The 26,212-nt window shown below is 43.0% G+C and overlaps 1 protein-coding gene across 5 annotated transcripts in view; it reads left to right on the forward strand.

Annotated features, from left to right (window-relative positions):
* The window catches only part of adam11 (ADAM metallopeptidase domain 11), a 214,786-nt gene that overhangs the window by 60,316 nt on the left and 128,258 nt on the right, over positions 1 to 26,212 (forward strand). For all 5 annotated transcript variants that reach the window (XR_010969060.1, XM_068013258.1, XM_068013255.1 and 2 more), the window contains exons 5-6: positions 22,070 to 22,152; positions 25,771 to 25,834. Coding sequence is in view for 4 of the 5 variants with exons in the window: in XM_068013258.1 (XP_067869359.1) it covers positions 22,070 to 22,152; positions 25,771 to 25,834 (147 nt within the window). In the remaining variant the exon portion in view is untranslated. The remainder of the gene's footprint in view (positions 1 to 22,069; positions 22,153 to 25,770; positions 25,835 to 26,212) is intronic.

Consider the following 26,212-nt stretch of genomic DNA (forward strand, 5'->3'; position numbering starts at 1 on the left):
TGGTGTCATGGTCAGGTTGCTCATCCACCCTGCAACCCCCACTCTCATCCAAACAAGCTGAAAGAACCTCAAACCTGTTGGACAATCACAAAGGCTGAGGCTCCTGCACTCCTGCCCTCTGGGTCCCCTTACCTGCCTCAGCTGCAGCCACACTGTCCTGCCTCTGACCAAATCTGAAGGCCCTATCCTAAGGGGTGTGACTACCTCCTGGTACAAAATGTCCAGGTAACTTTCCCTATCCCTGATATGTCGCAGTGTCTGCAGCTCGGACTCTACTTCAATGACTCTGAGCCGAAGCTCTTCAAACCGCAAACACTTACTACAGACTTGTTATCCCTGGATCACACTGGCTGCAGGAGCTCCCACATGCTACAGCTGTGACACATCACCTGTCCTGCCGTCCTTCATGTGTTTTAATTAACTACTTAATTATTTTATTCAATTAATTATTTTATTTTCCCTTTTTTATATATTTTATTAAGCTTACCACTAGTTCCTTTACTATTTTAAAGGTTAGGATTAGAATGGACCTTAATTACTTGCCAGATACTCACCAAACAGGTAGCTTCTTCCCAAGCCAATCACCTACCTGCTTGCCTGTGATGTTTGATACTATGTTTGATTTTAATTAAATTAAATTAAAAGCTTACCTGTGTACTCACCCCGGCGGCTCTCTGTTTCCCTGCTCTCAATGTTGATTGTGACGTCACACTGATGTCACTTTTTGATTTTTTTTCCCCTGCTCCGCTCCTGCTGCTCCCGCCGTGCTCCTCTCTCTCTTGTTTTGTTTCCGGTCTCCGACTCTGGGCTTTTGGCTCGTTTTTAAACCTCTGTTGCTGCCGTGCTCCTCTCGCTCTCTCTCTCTCCGCTCCCGCCGTGCTCCTCTCGCTCTCTCTCTCTCCGCTCCCGCCGTGCTCCTCTCTCTCTCACTCTGTCTCCGGTTCAGGAAGCTCTAAATTTGGATGGCCTTCATTACCCTTTCATAGGAAATGGTCTGCTCTGTACCTGAACCATCTTTTTGAAGGTCTCCCATTGTTCAATTATTGTTTTGCCTACCAATTTTTGATTGCAATCCACTTCAGTCAGATCACATTTCAACTCACTGAAGATAGCCTTTCTCTGGTTAAGTATTTTTGCACTTGATTGTACCTTGGCCTAAACATCATGATATTATGGTAATTGTTCCCCAAATGTTCTCTCACTGAAACATGCTTCACTTGTCCCATTTCATTCTCCAGCTATTTCTCCAGAAATGGGCAGCACAGTGGCGCAGTGGTTAGCACTGCAGCCTCACAGCTCCAGCGACCCGGGTTCAATTCTGGGTACTGCCTGTGCGGAGTTTGCAAGTTCTCCCTGTGACTGTGTGGGTTTCCGCCAGGTGCTCTGGTTTCCTCCCACAGCCAAAGACTTGCAGGTTGATAGGTAAATTGGCCATTGTAAATTGCCCCTAGTGTAGGTAGGTGGTAGGAGAATGGTGGGGATGTGGTGGGGAATATGGGATAAATGTAGAATTAGTATAAAATGGGTGGTTGTTGGTCAGCACAGACTCTGTGGGCCAAAGGGCCTGTTTCAGTGCTGTATCTCTATGACTATGACTAAATAGATCCAGCACTGCTTCCTTCCTTATAGGGCTGGAAACAAACTGATGAAGAATGTTCTGTTATACACATTTCATGAATTTTCCCCTCTTTTTGCCCTTTATATTGTTACTATCCTAGTCTATGTTAGGATAATTGAAGTCCCCCATTATCACTTTTCTGTGGTTCTTGTATATTCCTGAAATTTGGCTGCAAATTTGCTACTTTGTCTCTTTCCTACTATTTGATGGCCTATAGTGTCCCAGTAGAGTAATAGCTCTTCCATTGTTTCCAAATTCTAACCAAATAGATTCTCTCTTTGGCCCCTCAATCACATCATCACTCTTCAGTGCTATAATAGTTTCTTTGATCAATATTCCATTGTCATTTTTGCATTTAAAAATTCAATTTCATAGCTTGTCATAACAGGATCTTAACTCTCAACTCTCTGAGTTAACAGTCCAGTACCACAGCCACCTCCTTAAAATGGAGAAACAGGAAAATTGCAAGGTGTATGTAATGTGGTGTTGGAAAGAGGAAGAAGGTTACGGGTGAGAGAGGGATTATTTAGCAAAGGAGCAGCTTTTTCTTGTATCCTGCCCAAAAGTGCAAGAGAGGTGCTACCAGGGTCTCTCTCAATATGGCAGCAGTTTTCAAGTCTTAGATAGACCTGAGTTTTAAAGGCAAAGAATTGGGATGATTGATTATAGGCAATCAATCAAGGATGGCAATAAAAGGTTTCTAAGTAGAAAACAATTGCTTTTACGGAGGGGAAATACTTTAGAAACAATATTTAAATATTTGATGAACTGTACTTATTAAATCAATAGAAAAAGTGACCAATAAATGCTTATTCTTATTCAATTGACCCTCTATGTTTAATGTAGTAGAGATATGTTAAATGTATTAATCTTTGGAAGTTTTTTGGTGTCTTTATTGGGAGACAGTAGTTGCAAAATTGATATCGGGACAGATGTTGCTGACCATATAATCTTTTCCCCAACAATAACCTTTTTGGACAACATCTTTGGAAGGGTAAGAATTACACATTGTGATGTAGTGTAATTAAGAGCCCATTTAGTATTCTACCCCAATGAACTCCATTCATTTGTTTCTTTAGCAAACTTTCATTAACTTCCAAAGTATTGGTGACAGGAAAAATGACAGTTCCAATTCTGACTCTGTCCAGGAGTGCATCAGAAAAAAGGATTTAAAGGGCTGAATTTTGGGTGTCCCAACACTGGGCTGGAAAACCAAGGTAAGCCCACCTTGGCCGTTTGGGGGATTTCTGGCCACATTTTTCGGTGCTCAGGCAATTAGCTGCCTGCCACTGGGACTCTGTACATTTAAAAGACTGGAACCTGCCTCCAAGAGCTGCCATCCAATCGGAGGGCTGTCAACTCTTTAGTCTTAGCAGCGCCATCAGGTACGGTGGCCACTGCTGATACTGTAGCTGTCAAAAATGGATGTCGAACTCCCTGCAATCAGGCACGCTCCGGAGAGGGTTGGGGGTGGGAGATTTTGTGAGGGCAGGGTGTGTATTTCCATGGGTGTGGTCTTTGCCACTAGGGCGCCCCTCCATGGGCCACGGAGTGTCAGATCAGGAGAGGCCCCCAGCAACCCCCTCCCCCCCCAAGCCCATAGGGAGGCCACCAGGTTTTACAGGGCAATCTCCCTACGTGGCCGATGGTGGGGGGGGGGGGGTTGGGGGTGGCTAACAGCTGCTAGTAAAATGCCAGTGGCAGTGGAAAGAGGCCCTTAAGAGGCCACTTAAGGGCTTCAGTTGGCCTCTGGTAGGAAGGCCATCCTGCAGCTTCCCCACTGCTGATAAAATTCCATGGCGTCAGGAAGATGACAGGCACTCCACCCCCTGCCTTCCCTCACCATTTCACAGATCGATGAGCTAGATGAGTTGAAACAGCTTCCTTATCTGTATTTATGTTGCAATCATGTGACAAATAAAGAAAATGAAGACTTTCTTTGTTCTGTCCTTAAGTCAGTCACTTACCTCTTTGTAGTTTGTATAGTAACACAAGTTTTTTGAATATGTGTAATGCAATTACATGCCCATATATTTCTGGTTCGAAGTGCAGTGCTGAGTTTGCATATTTCTTCTTCCCATGCGGTAGCCGTGATGTAGTTTGTTAATATGAAGAGCATAACATGGTTTTGTTGTTAAGCTGCAACTTCAGATACAAGTAAAACATTAATACAGCAGCTTATCTGAGGACTGCATTCACCAGCAGGGGGAGATGATGGCATAATGGAAATGTCACTAAGCTAGTAATCCAGAGGCCCAGACTATGCCTGAGGACACAGGTTCAAATCCCACCACGACATTTGGCAGAATTTAAATTTAATTACTAAATTCAATTAATTAATTAAATGAAAATTGGAATTGAAAGCTTGTCTCAGTAATAGTACCATGAAACTATCATTGATTGTCATAATAACCCATCTGGTTCACAAATGTCCTTTAGGGAGGGAAATCTTCCATCCTTACCTAGTCTGGCCTACGTGCAACCCCACATCAATGTGATTGACTCTTAACTGCCCTCTGAAATGGCAGAGCAAGTCACTCAGTTGTCAAAGGAAAATAGGGATGGGCAACAAATGCTGGCCTTGCCAGCGACACCCACAGCCCATGAAAGAATTTTTAAAAATTGAGTGCTGGATCTGTAAATTAGGATGGAGGTGAAGGAAACATTATGAAGTGTTTAAAATGTACTGAAAGTCAAACCATCTTAAAGTTCTTTATTGAGGGTGGGGAAGAACCTTGATGGTGGCAGGCATTATCTTCTTGGATGGTGTGTTTTCAGTGCCTGGTATGATATGAGACATGCAGACCAAGATCCCAATGCAATTCCTGGCCCCTGCTGAGAGAGCTGACTTCAGCTGAGATGATGGTGGGTGTGTTATTCTTGGGCCCCATTTATTATTGGGCTCTGTGTCCCTTGGTTTGGAGGAAGCCAGGGTTCATGCCCCTCATTAAAATAAAAGCAAAATACTGCGGATGCTGGAAATCTGAAACAAAAACAAGAAATGCTGGATTCACTCAGCAGGTCTGGCAGCATCTGTGGAAAGAGAAGCAGAGTTAACGTTTCGGGTCAGTGACCCTTCTTCGGAACCGAAGAAGGGTCACTGACCCGAAACGTTAACTCTGCTTCTCTTTCCACAGATGCTGCCAGACCTGCTGAGTGAATCCAGCATTTCTTGTTTTTGTTTCATGCCCCTCATTGCTGTGCAATGACTCTTGCTGGAGAGCATGTGCGTGTGAATATCAGGTTTGGACTGGGTTCGGCTCAGCTGTGATACTCCTGACCATACAATTGCAGACATTCACTGGCCACTTCTGCAAGATAGCAGAGGACTGCAGACAGCTGTCGAAGGCTACCCCAGAATGATGCGCAGACGCATGAACATGTGCAACATTCCATGTATAAATACGTGCAGATAAGAAGGTAGCATGTTTAAATGTTCTTTTTCAAACTGCTCAGTGCAGAAAATGGGCCAATTCTGGGATAAATTTAAACTAGTTACAACTTTTTTTTTGATCATTTGAACACATTAGGGCAACAAAAAGAGTCATGTCCTTTGTTATAGATAAATTAACTGGGTCTGTAATAAATTTTCAGTGACAGCAGGTGAGGTAAGTAAGATGTTATCCCATGCAGTGCTTTGATCAGGAAGTGGTAATCGCAGTACTGCTGACCGTTTAGATATTGAAGAGCAGTAGCTCATTAAAACATCCTGTTAACACCTCATCCAGGGATGGTGCACATGACCTTTGAAACCAGCCCAGCAGGCACTGGTTCTGTGAGCAGGCTGAAGGAAAAGGTGTCTCCTCATTAAAGCAATCCTATTGTTGGAAAAAATATTTCCGCTGCTTAGGCTGAGCATTAAAGTTGTTCTTTGATGAGAGTCTGCAACATTACTGCCACCACTTCTATGAGCAAAAAATGTTGCTTTTCTCCTCTTTGGGTCTCCATGCATCATTTCCTGGCAGAGAGACAACTTCCTGTTTGCCATCTGCCAATTGAGATAGTTAATTGGAAGGCATGGGAGTGTCCCAGAGTTATTCCCCTCCCAGTATCCTTCCTGCTCCATGGGAAAGCACTTTTGTCCTCACTGTCAATTCACCCTAAGAGCCTTATTCAAGTGGCAATTGGAGCAGTGCTGGTTGGAACGGTGCTTTCTTGCAGCGGCTTCTGATCAACCATCAGTGACAGCTGGGGAATTAATTAATATTCAATTATGTATCATACTGGTTTTTAACATTAATGGGACACAATCAATCTTCTTTCACTTAAATGATTTCTTCATTCTCAATTTGGTGGTTGGAGACACGGCGCTTTGTTGTTGTGACTTTCAGATTTATCAGCAGTGATTCCCAAGGCATCCGTCCATGTGCACCAATGACTGTCGTGTCGTCATGTGGAAGTCTAGGTACCAGCAATAGCTCTTTCAATATGGGCACAGGAAATATTTAAAATATTGGAAATATATACCTCAATGCTCTGCCCGTCAAATTGCCTTTGTCTCACTCAGCTGCCTTGGCACCTGGACATCAATTGGTTGCCGATTTCACCCAACTTACATCAACTTTATTGCCCTCTAACTTTATATCTAATTTTCCCACATGTTGTTTCTTCTCTACTCCCTATACAAGCATATCATGTTACTTCCATTTTTTTTGCAAAATTATGAGGATTTGTGTTTAAAAACTTAAAAAAGATTCCATAGATGCTGGAACTTTGTTTTTTTTAAAAAAGAGGTCATCAGAAGGTCTTTTGGACTGAGCTTGTAAACAACAGTTACTGGAAGGCACTTGTCTTCAGATAATTACCCAGCAGGGGTTTTTTGACTTGGGGAAAGATGTTTACGAAGAAGTGACAGGTCAAGATTTATAGGGGTTAGGAGGCTTGACTCCTGAAATGTTTTTGGTTTCACTTTGGGACAGGCAATTGGTGATATGGACAGTGTTGAAAAGGCAGTTGAAGAAAACTTATCAAGGGAGCAAACCCCAACTCAGCTTGTTCCATCTGTCTGAAAAAGCCTGCCAGTTTTCCATATCTTTGAGAAGTTCTGAGACGCAAGTATAAGATACTGTCTGAAACCCCGTTGCTGCATTTTTCCTGGAAAGCCTGCCCCAACTGATCTTCAGCGTTGCCAGGCAAGAACTATTCTAGGATAATCCCAGTGGCAGCCGCCTATGCGTACTTTGGAAGCCAAACCAAAACAAAGGACACCTGACATCTTTCCATATATTTTTCTTCAAGAATTAGCAAGTATTTGGACAAAGTATTCTTTTTGTTTTTTTTTTGTAATAGAGCTCTGAAAAGTAAATCTCTTTTCTTTTGGTTAACCAGTGTACGTGTGTGTGTGAGGGGCTAAGGAAAAAAAGGAACTTTTATATTTCAGTCTGTGTGTTCATGTTTTGCTTCATTACTGGGTATGTCTTGTTTTATAATAAACTGATAATTTTGTTATTTCAAAACCTGGTTGGTGCATTTTATTCTGGGATAAAAATAGAGTCTATGATTGACCGTATCGGTAACTGGGAAAAATGTAAATATATGTTGTGACCTGTGGAAAAGTGGCACTAGAAAATCAGTGCACTCCTCCCTATGTAGCTTAGTTTCCCCTTGTCCTTTCACATGTACATTTTGGCTGCTGCTCCAGAGCCAAGCCCATCACTTCTATTTCCTCTTTTCTCTTTATTTTGTCCATTATCATGCCTCCTTTTTCTTTACCCTCGTGTACTCTACCTACACAAGCCTCAATCTTTTTGCACTCGTTGTCTTTCCTACTATCCTACCACTGTTCCAGGCTAGACTCCCTCTTAAATTATCCTACAGCTTCCCTCTGTGCCACTCTTAACACCCTCCGAAAGGCCCACCAAGGCATTCGTCGCTGCCTCCTAACAAGCAGCATCCCCAATTGCCCCATCCTATTCTGTCCCTGCCCTGCGGAGGCTATTCTTGCCAAACACCCTCCCGTTCCTCTCATCCCTCCCAGCTCTGACTCTTTGGATTCTGCCTGTCATCCATGCAGTTATTGTGAATGATCCCATTGACATCATGGCCTTGATGGAGACATGGCTGAGGGGTGATGTCACCTTTACTCCTAATGAAGTTACCCCCGGGCTATCCTTTCCATCACTTCTCCCACTTAAACTGCCACAATGGCAGTGTGGCTTTTATCACCAAATCACACCTTGTCCTGTCTCCCTACTGTTCTGGCAACTTCTCCTTTGAGCATCTCAGCTTGTTCCACCCCTACATCTCATTTAAAATCCTTCTTTCCTGCACACCCAAGTAACACACCATGTTTTTCAATGAGATATCTTCTCTGTTTTCCTCCCCCAGCCTCTTCACAAAGCAACTTCACACCCTTGGTGATTTCAACTTCCATCTCAACTTTTCTTGCTCTCTCTCCTCTGAGTTCACTGCCCTCCTTTCCTCCCTAAATATTTCCCAACAGATAAACTCTCCTAACCATATTCATGCCCATCCCCTCGATCTTATTATCTCACTTAGCATTTCTACTTCCATTGTAACTATCACTGATAGGCAATCACTGATTATTTCCTTGCACGGTCTATCCATATTCCCTTCTCAATCCCACTTCTTCCTGTGTTCACCCCTGGGAAAAGCTCTCCCTCAAGTCACTTACCACTTTCAAATTCCCAACAATCTAGCCTTTGGGCTGGGACTCATAATGACATTTCTGCAACTTCTGATCTGCTAAATCATACTCTTTCTGACACCTTTGATACCCTTGTCCCCATTAAAAACATTACTCACTCTCTGTCTCTCTCACTCATCCTAATTGTTCTGCCTCATCTCTGCTCCCTTAAATCCAAGGGACACAGATTTAAACATCTTTGGTGGACAACTCATTTAACTGTCCATCACCAGATCTGGCTGGACCACATAAAGCATTATTGGGCCCTGCTTTTCATTGCTAAAACTGTTCACTATTCAAAGATCATCCAGGAATGCAAATATAACCCTCTGCTTCTCTTCACAAGCTATGCTCTAAAAGGACCCTTTCCCCAGCCACCGCCACTCTCACCTCCAACAACATGTGCAAGGATCTCATGGACATTATTGGCACAAAGATCAAAACCATCCATTCAGCTTCCTCTGCTGCTTCCCTCCCTTCCGCTATCGGGGCAAACTTTCCCTAATCATACCCACTGCTCTCGCCTGAAAACACGCCATTCTCTCTATCCCATTTCCCAGCTCATCATGTCCAGGAGATCCACCTCTTGCTCCCTCGATCCTATTCCAACCAAACTATTGACCACCCAACTTCACCTCCTGGGCTCCATGTTAGCTGATGTTGTTAACGATTGACTTTCTTTAGGTGCTGGCCCCCTGCCCCCTTCAAATCTACTGTGATCACCCCTCTCCTGAAAAACCCACCCTTGACTCATCTGTCCTTGCAAACTACAGCCCCATTTCCAACCTCCCTTTCCTATCCAAAGTACTTGAATGTGTTTTTGCCTCCCAAATCCATGCCCTTTTTCCAGCAATTCCATGTTTGAATTCATTCAATCATGTTCCTGGCCCTGCCACAGTACCAAAACAGCCCTTATCAAAGTTACAAATGACATTCTTTGTGACTACGACTCTAGTAAACTATCCCTCCTCATCCTTCTTGACCTGTCTGCAGCCTTCAAAATGATTGATCACACCATCCTTCTCTAATGCCTTTCCTCCTTTGTCCAGCTGGGTGGAACTGCCCTTGCATGGTCCCGTTCTTATCTATGTAATCGTAGCCAGTGAATCACCTGCAATGGCTTCTCTTCCCATTCTAGCACTGTTACCTCTGGAGTCCCCCTAAGATTTATCCTTCATCCCTTCCTATTTCTCCAGAGGCAGAGAAACAAGCTCCACATGTACACTAACAATACTCAGCTCTTTCTCACCATCTCTGGACTCCTCCATTGTCTCTGATTTGTCACCCTGGTTGTCCAACATTCAATACTGGATAAACAGAGATTTCCTCCAGCCAAATATTGGGAAGTCTGTAGCCACTGCTTTTGGTCCCTGTCACAAACACTGCTTCCTGGCCACAATTTCCATCCCTGTTAATTGTCTGAAGCCGAGTCAGACGGTTTTCAACCTTGGTGTTGCGTTTGTCCCTGAGATGAGCTTCCAATCACGTATATCATCAGCATCACTAAGACTGTACTTCCACCTCCATAAAATTGCCCAACTCCGACCCTGCCTCGGCTCGTCTGCTCCTGAAACCTTCATCCATGCCTTTGTACCTTGCTCAGCTTTTGAGATCTCTGCCCTCCTCCAGTTTCGGTCTCTTGCGTAATCCTGAATTAAATTGCTCAGCTGCCTTGGCTCTAAACTCTGAAATTCCCTCCCTAAACCTTTCTGCCTCTCTTTCTTGCTTTAAGATACTCCTTCAAATGCATATCTTTGACCAAGATTGTTATAGTCCTCTGCTCCATGTGTCCTACTGATAGGATGACAATGGTCATGAATTTGCATGGTTGTGAACCAAGTGTTGACCTGCCACTCTACATGACCAAGTAATGGGGGTGGGATGGCATCACATTGTCAGTGGATATTACCTTAATGTACCATTATTTAACAGTAAAGATATCATCATTTTTTTCTTCCGTAACCACATGATCATAAAATCATAGAATGGTTACAGCACAGAAGGAGGCCATTCAGCCTATTGTGCCCATGTCAGCTCTCTGCAAGAACAACTCACCTCGTCCCACTTCCCTGCCTTTTCTTTGTAGCCCTGCAATTGTTTTCTCTTCAGATAAATATCCCATTTTCTGTTGAAGGCATCGATTGAAACTGCCTCCACCGCACTCTCAGGCAGTGCATTCCAGGTCTTAACACTCGCTGTGTAAAAACGTTTTTCCCCATGTTAGGGTTGCTTCTTTTGCCAATCACCTGAGATCGGTGTCCTCTGGTTCTGGATCCTTCAGCCAATGGGAACAGTTTCTCCCTATATACTCTGTGCAGACCCCTCATGATTTTGAACACCTCTATCAAATCTCCTCTAAAACTTCTCTTCTCCAAAGGGAACAGCCCCAGCTTCTCCAATCTATCCATGTAACTGAAGTTCCTCATCCCCGGAACCATTCTTGTGAATCTTTTCTGCACCCTCTCTAATGCCTTCACATCCTTCCTAAAGTGCCAAGAACTAGACTCTAGCTGATGCCGAACCAGTGTATTATGGAGGTTTATCATAACTTCCTTGCTTTTGTACTCTATGCCCTTATTTATAAAGCCCAGGATCCCATATGCTTTATTAACTGCTTCCTCAACCTGTCCTGCAAACTTCAATGATTTGTGCACATATACCCCCAGGTCCCTCTGCTCCTGCACCCCCTTTAAAATTGTACCCTTTAATTTATATTGCCTCTCCTCATTCTTCCTACCAAAATGAATCATTTCACACTTTTCTACATTAAATTTCATCAACCACTTGCCCGCCCATTCCACAGGCCTGTCTGTGTCCTATTGAAGTTTATCACTATCCTCCTCACAGTTCAGAATACTTCCAAGTTTTATGTCATCCATAAATTTTGAAATTGTTGCCTGTACACCCAACTCTAGGTCATTAATATAAATCAAGAAAAGCAGATGAAGGGCATTGAAAGTGTTATGACCGAGGCAAGAGGAGCGCATTGTCAATTCGGTCCCACTCCTCCACAGGTCACAGAATATCAATAAATTTTCCCATTTACTGAAACAGCTAATTAGATACTCTATTTGTTCCCAGAATAAAGCACATCAACCAGGTTTCTTTAATGAAATACAAAATTATCCGTTTATTATAAAACAAAGTCTTAACCAATAATGAAGTAAATATATATAGACACGAATTGAGATACTAAAGCTCCTTATTATTCCCTAGCCCTCATGCACACACACATACATCTGGGAAAAGGGGATCTTTGTTTACAGCTGTTTCAAGTGAGTAAAAGGAATAAAAAAAGGCTAAAGACTGCAGTGATCTGGAAGGAAGTTCTTTGGTTTGGCGAGCTGTCCCAAAGTCGAATAGGTGGATGCCACTCGAAGTCTTTCCAGGCGCGGTTGATGACCAGTCTGTGTTGGGTAGGCATTCAAAGATATTCAACTGTAGAAGGCTTCACATAGGTCTTCCATCAGGGGTGTAGCAACAGGTGTCAGTTCTCATATTCAATGCAAAAGTCCTTTTAAAGCTGTTTTTTTCCTTCCCTTACTAGTCCAGCATTACTAAGATCAATTGTGACATCCCAGCTGTTGCTTGAGGCACCCTGGAGCCTGGATCAGAAAGTCAGCCAGAACCACCTGATTTGTATGGTACAGTAATAAACTGAATAGAACTTTTACCCACTAGGCCATTGGGGATACGCAAAGCCAAGTTAAACCTCAGGCAATAAATTTAGTTTTAACAGAAAAACAAAATTTTCTGGACAAGTTTGGACATGTGTATTAGAAAAATGTTTGTGCATAAATACTAAATTAAATCTTTTTTATATTAAAAAAAGCACTTTGACATATTACCATACATCATTTTGCAGAATTAGCTCTGTTATATAGAATACTCACTAATAACTCACTATACAACCATCTTGAGAGACCCACCTGCTGCGAGGTGACCGAGACCAAACTGGTTGGCTCTACCTTTGACTCCATTTAATTTCCATTCCTATTGACATGGAGTGGATGGCAGCTTGTGACTGAGCTGTGATGCACTGCTTTGTCACTAAGTGGTGACTGTAGGAAATGACAAAACATTCAGATTGATGAAGGACAGAAAGGACTTTGAGAAAGAGAACAACTGTGGGGTAAACAGCAATGACCTCACTTAACTGAAGTACAAGACGCTGAGAGGGAACATGTTTCCATGCTGCACTTCAAGTGCTGGCCATTTCCTTTCCTAAGTGTTCATGTTGACTATTAAGTGGCTTTTTTGAATGTGTGCTAATGCTGTTTTGATCCACCATTGAGGCTCATGTATTGCAATATTTGGAAGGATCCCTCAAGCCATCCAAAAATGGATTTCAGCAATGAAGTAGTTTTGAACTGTAGTCACTGTTGTAGTGTAGGAAACAAGGCAACCAATTTGCATACTTACAAGCTCCCCCAAATAGCAATTTGATAATGACTAGATAATTTTTGTAGCAATGTTGGGTGTGACATAAATATTGGCCAGGACATTGCAAAGAACTCCCCTGCGATCTATTACATCCACCTGAGAGAGTAGATGACACCTTGGTTTAATGTCTCACCTGAAAGACAATAATTCTGACAGTGTAACACTCGCTTATTACTGCACTGAAATTTGGCATTGTTTTGAGGGCAGTGTACCTGTCATAAGCACTTAATGCATTTTGGTCTCTTTTTTGTTTTTGCATGAAATAAAGATGAAGTAAAATCAAGCCATGCATCACTCCTTCTCAGCAAGAGTTCGAGAGCTGCAAATATCCTGTCTAAAATGGTGCAACGAATTGCATATTCTAGGGCCTGAGCATAAATTATTCATGACCATCAGTCACGACTATAATTTCGGATGTAAACTAAATCTCATTAACTCGCAAATATGAACTGGAGGTGGGAGGAAGGGTTTTTTTCCTCATTCACTGAATCAGCAGGAATAGATTTTTTTCTTTATCGGGTGGCGACTGGAGAGGGGAATCCCTTTGTGTCAAATACTGCAGCTAATCCAAACCAGCACAGCTGTTAAAGGAGACCCAACTCTGCAGCTGCTCTCTGAGCTGTCATCAGCTATATGGCACCTTTTTAAGTCATTAGCTCTTGCATTGTTAATTACAGAGGTTAAACTGTCATTAAGTAAAATAGGACGATCAGGTTCTTGCTGGTAGTGTGTAACATCACCAGTGTTCTGGTGGGAACCTCTCAAGGGATTTGAAGCACCAGCCACAAGCTAACAACAGCTGCTGTTGGGAAAGATTCAAAGAGACAGTAGAAAGAAGATTTATGTTTGTATTAACAAGCTTTGTTAGCAACAAGTGAAGGCAACGGTTTGTTTTCTTCTGTTTCCAGCGTGGTTCTCTCAAAGATAATATAGATATTCCTTTTTATAGCGCAGATTTAAATTTAGCATTTAAGTTTGTCTAATATATAAGAGGGCTGAAAGTTAAGAAAAACATTTGCAAATCCTAGAATCCTGAATTAGAAACATAAAATTCTGGAAATGCAGAGCAGGTCTGTCAACACCTGAAATGAGAACAGATCAATATTTGAGATGAAACCGTCCACCAGCTGCTGTGAATTTCTAGCTTCTGCCTTTATTTTAAATGCGCAAGAGCTACAGATCATCTGAGTACATGATTTCTGCCTTCCTATTAATCACACCATTTCCTGTTTTTGAAATCTTCTGGGTGTTTTCCATTTCCTGCCCTTTCTGTGGTTCTCAAATGAGCTGTAAATGTGAACAGCATCTGTGAGTTAACCCTTCAAACACTGCACCAGTATTCCTGCAACGGTATAAAAATGCAAAAAGATTGACAGTATTATTTATAGGTTAATAGGAACCAGAGTAGGCCATTTGGCCCCTTGAGCCTATTCCACCATTCATGGCGTCAGGTTTGAACCTTGGTCTGAAGTGAGTTAGCTGATCTTAGCCAGGATGGCTTTGGGGTGCTACAGTTATCCTCAGCACCATTGGCCTAGGAATGAGAAAATTGCCCATTCTTCCTGGAAAATCTATCAATACGGACATGGACTGAGGAGAAGCTTGGTCTCAGCTATGAAGCTGCCATATTGAAATGGTCTGCCATCACTCAGAGTTTAGGCCTACTGATGGAAACGAGAGAGTAACTGACATTTATGGAACTGTGCTCCAGGATGAGTCTGTAATTTCAGGAAGGGGGGAGAGGATAAAAAGAATATTGCACCTGAAGTGCTGGACAATTTGTGAAATCTGTTTTTCTCTTCTTTTGCTCCCCTCCCCCAAAAATTCCACTGGCAGTTGTTTTAAGGCATCTCTTTGAGTGACATACTGTTCAACAGGTATTCAATAAATCTAATGCCCCTCAAATATGCCATTGATTAAAGATATTGGAAGGTTAGCAGATTTTAATGATGATAAAGTTCCACTAATAACATGGGAGTTCTACCTAAAGCCAGAAGATGGCCTGCTTGGCATGTTTTACATGGCACTTGTTCAATTACCAAACCTCTTATCTCAGTCCAGCTCGAACATTGCTTTAACAGCATTTGGGCTGCTTCGGAAGTGCACAATGCTGATCCATCTTCTGTTTGTCCATAACTGAACATATATCAAATGGAGCAGAAGTCTGCTTTTTGTGAACCTCTACCAAGACAGGGAGTTTGCCAAATTATTCCAGTGTGAATTAATCTGTATTCTCTACATTGCCAAATTCCAATCGATGTGTAATTTTTGCAGAGAAATGAATCGGTATAGAATGGGACATTTTGAAAGTGTGCAATTTAAATCATTAGGGATTGATATGACCGCGGGCCGAAGTAATCCACTGTTTTTTATCAAACAGCCTAGAGTTTTTTTTTAGAATTAGCCTGATTTAAGCAGTCATCCTTATCTCTGTAAAGTTACTCATTTATATTTCACACCAGCATTTGGACTGCATATTTTGCATGGGCTGCAGAGTCTTGAAGTCAGGGGACCTCATGAAATTTTTCAAGAATTTTATTGTCTTTTATGCTGGTTTTAGGAGACATTGAATATATTTCAATATAAAACACAAAATTTGTTAATAGATTTCATGGGGTCCCATGACCTTGTGAAACAAATTTTAAGGTATTTATTGTCCTGCTGCAATTCAAAAGCTCCATTTACTTGGTTATATCATTCCCTTTCAGAAAGCATATGCTGTATTATTTTAACTAAACTAACCTGACCAGCAAATGCCATTTCAGACATGCATTTACTTCTAGTGTAAACAGTCCTGGTCTCACTTTTACAGATTGCAAGTTCTGAAATATTCAGAGGGTGGTATCCTTACTAAATCATATATAGTTAGTTCTATGAGAGAGATGAGGCTGCTTTATTGTGAGCTGTGTCATACTGAAATTCACGACCATGTATCTGAAAGGAATGAGATTTCTTTAATAATGCCCATTTATGATCTGAGCACAAACTGACCATTGTTTTTAAGCACAGGGAAGCTTCAGAATTGATTGAAATTAGCACTTTTATTGATAGAATTCCTAATTTTTGAATGTAGTTTGTCTCATTCTGTTGTGAACACGATTAAAAGCATTCTTTCAAGTTAAAAACATAACATCAAAAATAAGAGCAGGAGAAGACCATTCAGCCATTCCAGCCTGCTCCATCATTCAATAAGATCAGGCTGATCTTCTACCTCAACACTTTTCTGCATTATCTCTCTATACCTTAATTCCCTTAGTACCCTAAAATCTATCGAGCTGTGTATTGAATATACTCAACAATGGCCACATCCAGATGTGAATGATGGTGGACAATTAAACAACTAACTGGAGGAAGTGGCTCCACAAATATCCCCATCATCAATGATGGGGGAGCCCAGCACATCAGTGCGAAAGATAAGGTTGAAGCATTTGCAACAATCTTCAGCCAGAAGTGCCGAGTTGATGATCCATCTCGGCCTTCTCCTGAAGTCCCCAGCACCACAGATGCCAGACTTCAACCAATTTGATTCACTCCGCGTGATATCAAGAAACGAATGAAGGCACTGGATACTGCAAAAGCTATGGGCCCTGACAATATTCCGGCAATAGTACTGAAGACCTGTGCTCCAGAACTTGCCACACCCCTAGCCAAGCTGTTCCAGTACAGCTACAACACTGGCATCTACCCTGCAATGTGGAAAATTGCCCAGGTATGTCCTGTACACAAAAAGCAGGACAAGTCCAACCCGGCCAATTACCGCCCCATCAGCCTCCTCTCAATCATCAGTAAAGTGATGGAAGGTGTCATCAACAGTGCCATCAAGCGGCACTTTCTTAGCAATAACCTGCTCAGTGACGTTCAGTTTGGGTTCCGCCAGGGCCACTCAGCTCCTGACCTCATTACAGCCTTGGTTCAAACATGGACAAAAGAGCTGAACTCAAGAGGTGAGGTGAGAGTGACTGCCCTTGACATCAAGGCAGCATTTGACAACAGTATGGCTTCAAGGAGCCCTAGCAAAACCTGAGGTCAATGGGAATCAGGGGGAAAACCCTCTGCTGGCTGGAATCATATCTAACTCAAAGGAAGATGGTTGTGGTTGTTGGAGGTCAATCATCTGAGCTCAAGGACATCACTGCAGGAGTTCCTCAGGGTAGTGTCCTAGGCCCAACCATCTTCAGCTGCTTCATCAATGACCTTCCTTCAATCATAAGGTCAGAAGTGGGGATGTTCGCTGATGATTGCACAATGTTCAGCACCATTCGTGACTCCTCAGATACTGAAGCAGTCCGTGTAGAAATGCAGCAAGACCTGGACAATATCCAGGCTTGGGCTGATAAGTGGCAAGTAACATTCATGCCACACAAGTGCCAGGCAATGACCATCTCCAACAAGAGAGATTCTAACCATCTCCCCTTGACATTCAATGGCATTACGATCGCTGAATCCCCCACAATCAACATCCTAGGGGCTACCATTGACCAGAAACTGAACTGGAGTATCCATATAAATACTGTGGCTACAAGAGCAGGTCAGAGGCTAAGAATCCTGCGGCGAGTAACTCACTTCCTGACTCCCCAAAGCCTGTCCACCATCTACAAGGCACAAGTCAGGAGTGTGATGGAATACTCTCCACTTGCCTGGATGGATGCAGCTCTAACAACACTCAAGAAGCTCGACACCATCCAGGACAAAGCAGCCCGCTTGATTGGCACCTCATTTACAAACATTCACTCCCTCCAGCACCGACGCACATTGGCAGCAGTGTGTACCATCTACAAGATGCACTGCAGCAATGCACCAAGGCTCCTTAGACAACACCTTCCAAACCCGCGACCTCTACAAACTAGAAGGACAAGGGCAGCAAATACATGGGAACACCACCGCCTGCAAGTTCCTGTCCAAGTCACACACCATCCTGACTTGGAACTATATCGCCGTTCCTTCACTGTCGCTGGGTCAAAATCCTGGAACTCCCTTCCTAACAGCACTGTGGGTATACCTACCCCAAATGGACTGCAGCGGTTCAAGAAGGCAGCTCACCACCACCTTCTCAAGGGCAATTAGGGATGGGCATTAAATGCTGGCCTGGCCAGTGACGCCCACATCCCGTGAATGAATAAAAAAAAACAACCATCTAGAGTAGAGAATTCCAAAGATTCACAACCCTTTGAGTGAAGAAAGTTCTCCTCATCTCAGTTCTATATGGCTGACCACTTATTCTGAGATTGTGACCCCTCGTTCTAAACTCCCCAGCCAGGGGAAACATCCTCCCAGCATCTACCCTATCAAGACTCTTAAGAATTTTATATATTTCAATTAGATCACCTCTCATTCTTTTAAATTCTAGGAATATAAGCCTAGACCACTCAATCTCTCCTCATAGACAATCCCCCCCCCCCCCCCCCCCCCACCCCCATCCTGGGAATCAATTCAGTGAACCTTCATTGCACTCTCTCCAGGTTAAGAATATCCTTCTTTAGGTAAAGAGGCCAAAACTGTACACAATACTCCAGGTGTGGTCCCACCTAGGCCCTAAACAATAGCAATAGGACTTCTTTACTCTTATACACCAATCCTTTTGTAATAAAGGCTAACAAAGTATTTGCCATCCTAATTGTTCACTGTACCTGCATTTTAGCTTTCTGTGATTTGTGTACAAGAACACCCAGGTCCCTGTGAACACCAACATTTCCAAGTATCTCACCATTTAAAAAATATCCTGCTTTTCGATATTTCCTACCAAAGTCGATAACTTCACATTTCTTCATTTAAGTTTCAGGAAATAGTTTCATAATCATAATCACATTCCACTTTACAAAGTATACAGTAATTTTCAGGTTCCCAAAGAGGCAGGGAAATCCAAAATTGTTTCAATGAAAAGACCACATGGCCTGAATATCACGTGTGAATGTTACATTGTAACAATTGATTTTTGTACATTGATTTTTTTCTTATTAAATTACTATCAACTTCTCCATCTGCATGAATGTGATCTGATTCACGTAGGATTTTTATTGGATGCTTTTTAAAGAGTTGGGAGAAGTTGGGCTCACATGACACATCACAAGGATATTTCACCTGCAGAATTCAAAGACAAGGAATAGAATTTTAAGAAAAACAGGATATAAAGCTCTTTTGACACTTTGTAATTTGTAATGCATCTCATGATTGTGCTGCAGATTCTCTGCCCTTTAAAAGATGTTCAGTGTTACTGCAAACCATGGTGCATTCGAATGATGCAGTACCTTTGGGTGTTCTGCACTGATGTGGAATGCACTCATTTAGCTATGAAAGGGAGACTCTCTGATACATATGTCAGCTCTAACTCAGTTGGTAGCACTCTCGTCTCAATCAGAAGGTTGTGGGTTCATGTCACACTCCAGGGCTGGTGTTTTATGGAGGCGACAAGTGCCTCGGCCGCTGGCTGAGAGCCCCGCATCGCCTCCTATCAGGAAGGCCCACCGTATCCCATACCAATCAGGCATTTAACTGGGCAGCTGCAGGCAATCCCCGGGTTTAAGGACCCTGGGTTATGGCCAGCAGCTTTTTTACTCAGCAGTGTTACCGCAGAGGCGTTAATTGCCCACTTAAGGGCCTCAATTGGCAGCAGGATGGGAAGGCCGTCCCCAGGCCTTCCTGCCACAGACTTAATTGGGGTGGAGGCAGGAAGGTGGTGGGGTCCCGCCTTCAAACTCGCCATGGGGGAAAAGCATAAAATGCAGCACCAGGACTTGACCACAAAAATCAAGGCTGACACTCCAGTCCAGTACTGAGGGAGTGCAGCTCTGTCAGAGGTACCATCTTTTGGATGAGATGTTAAACGGAGGCCCCATCTGACCTTTCAAGTGGATGTAAAAGGTCCCCTGGTACTCTGTGGAAGAAGAGGATGGGACCTATCCTGGAGTCCTGGCCAATATTTATCCCTCAATCAACTTCACAAAATCATGGATAGAGGATTGGTTAGCTAACAGGCAACAGAGAGTAGACATAAATGGGTCATTTTCAGGTTTTCAAGCTGTAACTAGTAGAGTGCCACAGGATCAGTGCTAGGGCCTCAACTGTACACAATCTATATCAATGACTTGGATGAAGAGACAGATGTATGGTTGCTAAATCTGCTGATGACACAAAGATAGGTAGGAGAGGAAGTTGTGAAGAGGATGTAAGGATTCTGCAAAAGGATATAAATAGGTAAAGTGAGTGGGCACAGATTTGGCAGATGGAATATAATGTGGGAAAGTGGGAACTTGTCCACTTTGGCCAGAAAAATAAAAAAACAACATATTATTTAAATGGCGAGAGATTGCAGAACTCTGAGATGCAGAGGGATCTGGGTGTCCTTGTGCAAGAAACACAAAAAGTTAGTACGCAGGTAGAGCAGGTTATTATGAAGGCAAATGCAATGTTGCCGTTTACTGCAAGGGGAATAGAATATGAAAGTAGAGATGTTTTGCTACTTTTGTACAGGGCATTGGTGAGACCACATCGAGAGTATTGTGTACAGTTTTGGTCTCCTTACTTAAGAAAGGATATAATTGCATTGGAAGTAGTTCAGAGAAGGTTCACTCGACTGATTCCTGGGATGAGAGGGTTATCTTATGAGGAAAGGTCGGACAGATTGGGTCTGTATTCATTGGAGTTTAGAAGGATGAGAGGTGATCTTATTGAAACATATAAGATCCTGAGGGGAGTTGACAGGGTGGATATTAAAAGGATGTTTCCCCTTGTGGGAGAGAGTAAAACTAGGGGGCACAGTTTGCAAATACGGGGTCTCCCATTTAAGACAGAGATGAGGAGGAATTTTTTTCTATGAGCGTCGTGAGTCTATGGAATTCTCCTCCCTAGAGAGCGGTGGAGGCAGGGTCATTAAATGTTTTTAAGACAGAGGTAGACAGATTCTTGACAAACAAGGGAGTCAAAGGTTATTGGCAGTTGTCAGGAAAGTGGAGTCACGCCCACAAACAGATCAGCAATGATCTTATCGAATGGCAGAGCAAGCATGAGGGGCTGAATAGCCTACTCCTGCTCCTAGTTTGTGAAAGGCGCTATATAGATGCAAGTCTTTTTCATGTCAAGAATGGTAACATACAGAGGATCATTATTGTGTCTCCTGTGCACATTCCGAATTCAGGCCATGATCACTAATTCAGGAAGCACAGAAGGGGGAATGCTGGGAGTTGCCGTGTCAAACCAACCACAACTGGCTGCTTAGCTTTTAATTTTAAAACTTTGTTGGAGCTGGGGTGAGTAATTGTGTGCATTAAATTGAGCCATTTAATTCTTAATACTAGGGTGAAGATTGGGTGGTGTGTATAATTGGACGTTCATTCAATACCGTCCCTTTTTCACTACTGCCCAAAACCAATAGAATTTCCCCTCTCCTCCACTGCACCACCCACCTCCCCCCTCCCCCACCCCACTATGAGTTCCAGTCCCACCATGGTAGTTTGAGGATTTATGAATATCACTTAACTAACTGCCCATTAATTGTTCAGATCAGTGCACCTTTGCAGTGCCTTCCAGAAAAAGTAGCTCTTCATCCCACTGCTTTTGGAAAAAGTTACCCAATGTGGTCTCCCTTTAAAGTTATAGTCACCAGTCCATTTTCCTCTGAAATTGCCACAGGGGGCTATAGTCTGCCATACCTTTTCTTATTTTGTTTCAAACCTGTGGTGTAATCTCACTGAACTTAATCAATCTGTGTGATATCGGAAGGATTGCAAGCCTTTTCTGTTGGTTTACACTCCCCTGATTACTTTTGCATGAAGTTGGCCTTATTTTTTTTTAAAGTATGGTAAACCCTTTCTATAGCGTTAACTTTGAGAACTCCATAAAATTGCATTATTGCAAGCAATGTGCTATCAAGAGGACATTTTAAGAGAGATTTACATGAGTAGCGATAAGGGTATAGCACAAGGGAGGGGATTGCAACAAAATACTACTGATTAGGCAGCTTCCAGCCAAACATAAAGTAGAACTTTCTAATACTGAAGAACTCAATAACAATGTGGAAGAGTAAGAAGCGAATGTGCCATTATTTCATAAATACAATCAATGCCCGAATGTAACTGTCAGCTTAATTTCTTCCCAGATTAAATTGTGAATTTCTCCATCTGTGGTAATGCAGAGTTATACTGCAGCCTGCATCAAGATGGCAATGATGAAACTGGCCTCACAGGAGAGTTCTTTTTTCCCTCAGTGTTGACACCAGTGGTGCACAAGTACAAATGGAGTTTAAGAAAGTGGTGTGTGGGACCATTGAGTGATCACCATCCAGTTTTCCACTTGCTGGTTTCGTGCGTGTTGCAGAGCCTGGTGCCTACTGTAGCACTAACTACACTCCAATTGTTGCTGTTTTTCAGGGTGGCGAACATTGTTATTACCATGGAAAGATCAGAGGAAACTCCAACTCATTTGTGGCTATGTCAACATGCCATGGACTGAAGTAAGTACAGCAACGTAGGAAAGAGCTCTGTAACACAAAGACTTTGACCCTATATTTGCAGAGAGAGAGAGAGCAGGGGAACTTGGTGTGAGGGGGAATCCCAGAAATGCTGGAGATGCTGAGGTCCTGCTGAGTTTAACAGCAGGACTTCATTAGCATTTCTCTACTCCATTTCCCACTCGATATCTGGCCCAATTGAGAAGCTGACTGGTGGGAAAGCCAGTGGTGGAAGGCCACAGCAATCATCAGGGGTTGAGACAAAGGGTTATCAAACCAACAATCGGGAGGGAGGACCTGGAGAGATTGCAGGGCAGAAGGCTCGGGACTGTAGGTTCAAGGGGCTTGTGGGGGTGGGGGGGCTGGGGGGGTGGGGAGTTGGTAGGTGCTGCCCATAGTGGCAAAAAATTTCCATGAGGGGCCAAAGGAAGCATTCCTGCTCCTGCTGTTTCACAAACAGTGCTATAAAAAGCACATATCTGCTTGATTTGGCTGTTCATGTCTCCATTTTGCTGCTGGGTTTTCCCATCCCTGGGAATTCCAGCCAGCCAATGTTAAACACAAATCAGGCTCCCACCTTCACTGTCAGAGCCTGATTTAAATATCATAATGAGTTGCCAACCAAACAACTCACTAAGGCTCCTTTGACAGCACCTTCCAAACCTGCGACCTCTACCACCTAGAAGGACAAGGGCAGCAGCTGCATGGGAACACCACCACCTGCAAGTTCCCCTCCAAGCCACACACCATCCCGACTTGGAACTATATCGCTGTTCTTTCACTGTCGCTGGGTTAAAATCCTGGAACTTCCTAACAACACTGTGGGTGCACCTACCCCACATAGAGTGCAGTGGTTCAAGAAGGCAGCTCACCACCACCTTCTCAAGAGCAATTAGGGATGGGCGATAAATGCTGGTCTAGCCAGCGATGCCCACATTCTGTGAAAGAATTTTTTAAAAGCCACTCGAGCAGAACACAGACAGGCCGTGCAAACCCCCGATGTATTGATGGATGCAGGCGGGTATGTGGTGGGTTGGGGTCGCATTACACAACTTAAAATTTCCCCAATTGGGGGTCTCATTATGCTGCTCAACAAAGATTTTAGTCAATTTTTATTGTTGAAAGGAAACACTACTGCATATTAAAAATTGTGAATAAATCGTTTATTTACAAAATTGCTCAAATATTCTGAAGTCTCCTGACGTGCTGTAGAAATAACTGACGTTTAATATTTACTTTATTTTGCAACTGGGACCCCACTGTGACAGTTTTGTGGTGCATTCAGGGTTTGATCAGATCCAGTGGTCTATAGCTCTGCTTTCTAAATTTCCACAGGGAATGTTATTGGCATTGGTTGGGGAACATGGAGAGGTCAGATGCTTAAACTGCCATTGGAAGAGATTACAGCATTCTGAGAAACCTGCTAACAGGAAAAAAAATGTTTTCATTTAATTGATTTAAGTTAAAATTATTTATTTCTGTCCATTAGTCTGAAAGCTGGGCCCTATGAACTAGAGATTGTTTAGCATAATATTAGTGTATAATGGGAGCACTAAATGCCATTTTCTCCTGCAACATGACGGAGTGAATTAGGTGAAGGTTAGCAGTATGTACCAAGTGGCATGGGGGAGATGAAGGAAAAGAGGTGGGAAGCGATCTTCAATGTCAGCCTGCAGTGAGCACGAAAAGTCGGGGGAGCGGGAACACCCCCACCTGGCAAAGCCCGACATCGAGAGGCCACATTCAAATACCGCCAGTGAGCTGCGGATGTATACGATGCTCAGTCTCTCCGTGCGACAAGAGTGTTTATTGGTACAATCCAACAACAGCTTGTATCTATGCACCCCCTGTAACATAATAAAATGTCCTAGAGTGCTTCACAGGAGAGGTGTAAAGCAAAATGAGACACCGAGCCACATAAGGAGATAATAGGGTAGATGGCCAAACGCTCGTCAAAGAGTTAGTGTTTAAAGAACATCTTAAAGGAGACGAGAGAGAGAGAGAGAGGCAGAGAGGTTTAAGGAGGAAATTTCAGGGCTGAGGGCCTAGGCAACTGAAGGCACAGCCATAAATGGTGGAGCAAATAATATCGCAGATGCTCAGAAGGCTAGAATTAAAGGAGTGTAAGTATCTTGGAGGGTTGTGGAGCTGGAGGAGATTGTAGAGATAGGGAGGGGTAAGGCCATGGAGAGATTCGAAAATGAGAAGTTGAAAATTGAGGTGTTATTTAACTGGGAGCCAACATGAATCAGCAAGCACGGGGCTGATGGGTGATTGGGATTTGGTACAAGTTAGGACAGGCCAGCAGTGCTTTGGATGGCCTCAAGTTTACAGAGAGTAGAAAATGGGATGCCAGCCAGGAGTGCACTGAAATAGTCAAATCTAGAAGTAGCAAAGGCATGCATGAGGGTTTCAGCAGCAGATGAAATGAGGCAGTTGATGTAACGGAGGTGGCAATAAGCAGTCTTAATAACGTCATGGATATGTGGTCAGAAGTTTATCTCCTTATCAGATATGACAAGATTGCGAAGAGTCTGGTTTATCCACAAACAGTTGCCAGGGCGAGGGATGGATTTGGTGGAAAGGGACTGGAGTGTGTGGCAGGGGCCAAAGACAATGGCTTCAGTCTTCCCAATATTTAATTGGCGAAAATTTCTGCTCATCTAGTACTGGATGTCAGACAAGTAGTCTGACAGTTTAGAGACAGTGGGAAGGGTCAAGAGAGGTGATGGTGAGGTAGAGCCTGGTGCCATCTGTATACATGTGAAAACCGATGCTGTGTAGTTGGAGGATGTCATCAAGAGGCAGCGTGTAGATGAGAAATAGGAGTGGGCCAAGGATAGATCCTTGGGCCACACCAGAAATAATCGTGTGGGAGAAGGAAGAGAAGCCATTACAAGTCATTCTCTCGCTATGATTAGAAAGATAAGAATGGAACCAGGCGAGTGAAGTCCCACTCAGCTGGACGATAGTGGAGGGCAATGGAGGATGATGGTGTGGTCAACTGTGTCATAGGCTGCAGACAGGTTGAGAAGGGCAAGGAAGGATAGGTTACTTTTGTTACAGTCACATAGAAAGCAACCAATATATGTAATCGATCTTCAGTTTTTTAAAATTGTGTGCATCATCTGCTTGTGTAGTCCGTATTGAAAATTATGTTTTAATTCATTTCTTGATTCACTCTGGGGTTTTTTGTACTTCTAATGATTTATTTTAACATCCAGTATACAGCTAAGCAGTGGCAAACATCCTGCGATACATCAAGAGTTGATAACTGGGTTGTAAAAGCTTCTTGATTGTAGATGCGGGGAAGATTGATTTTAACAGTGTGGGTGCATGGTGCCATATTAGGTTGACTTATTTGAAGCAAAGGTGGAACAAGAGAAGAAAGATCAGAAAAGAAATGACTATCAAATAAAGACAGACAAAGTTGAAATGGGGGACCGAGTCTAAAGACGGAAGCAGAATTACCTATCAGAGAGCATGTTCTTATAGCATCCAGTCCACAAGGGGATCTTTAGGCACTGTGAGTGTCTAGTTGTTAAGGATTGTAAATATATTTTGATAAGATTCTCCAAAATACTTTAAGCTAATCCCTAACTATTAATTCCTTCTCTCTAGTGGTGTGTTTAATGATGGGAACTACACTTACATTATTGAACTAATGGGCAGCGAAATTGATCAGGTAAGCCCTGGCGTTTATGTCAGGTCTTCAGTAACCTTCTCCATTTGTCCAACAATGTGCTAATTGGAGAGCTAGCTGTCATGGGAAGCTAAAAAAAGAAATTGCCTTGTGTGACTCCTTGAAAGGTAAGATCTCATGCAGTGCATAAAGGTCGACTAGGAAGATCCACTTTCTTAGTTAGCTACGTAAGAATATACAGTTCTTTGAGACTGCATTGAGAGGTGGCAAAGGACACTCTGATTTAGCTTATCTCTCTTTACTGACAACAAAGTCCCATTGTAGGTTAAACCTGTGCCATACAAAAGGTATATCCAAATAGCTCTGCTTCATGGTGTAGCCTATCTAATGCATGTAATAGAAAGGCTTCCTTTGGCTCTC

Source organism: Heterodontus francisci, chromosome 33, assembly GCF_036365525.1.
Source record: "Heterodontus francisci isolate sHetFra1 chromosome 33, sHetFra1.hap1, whole genome shotgun sequence".
In the NCBI taxonomy this organism is placed as follows: domain Eukaryota; kingdom Metazoa; phylum Chordata; class Chondrichthyes; order Heterodontiformes; family Heterodontidae; genus Heterodontus; species Heterodontus francisci.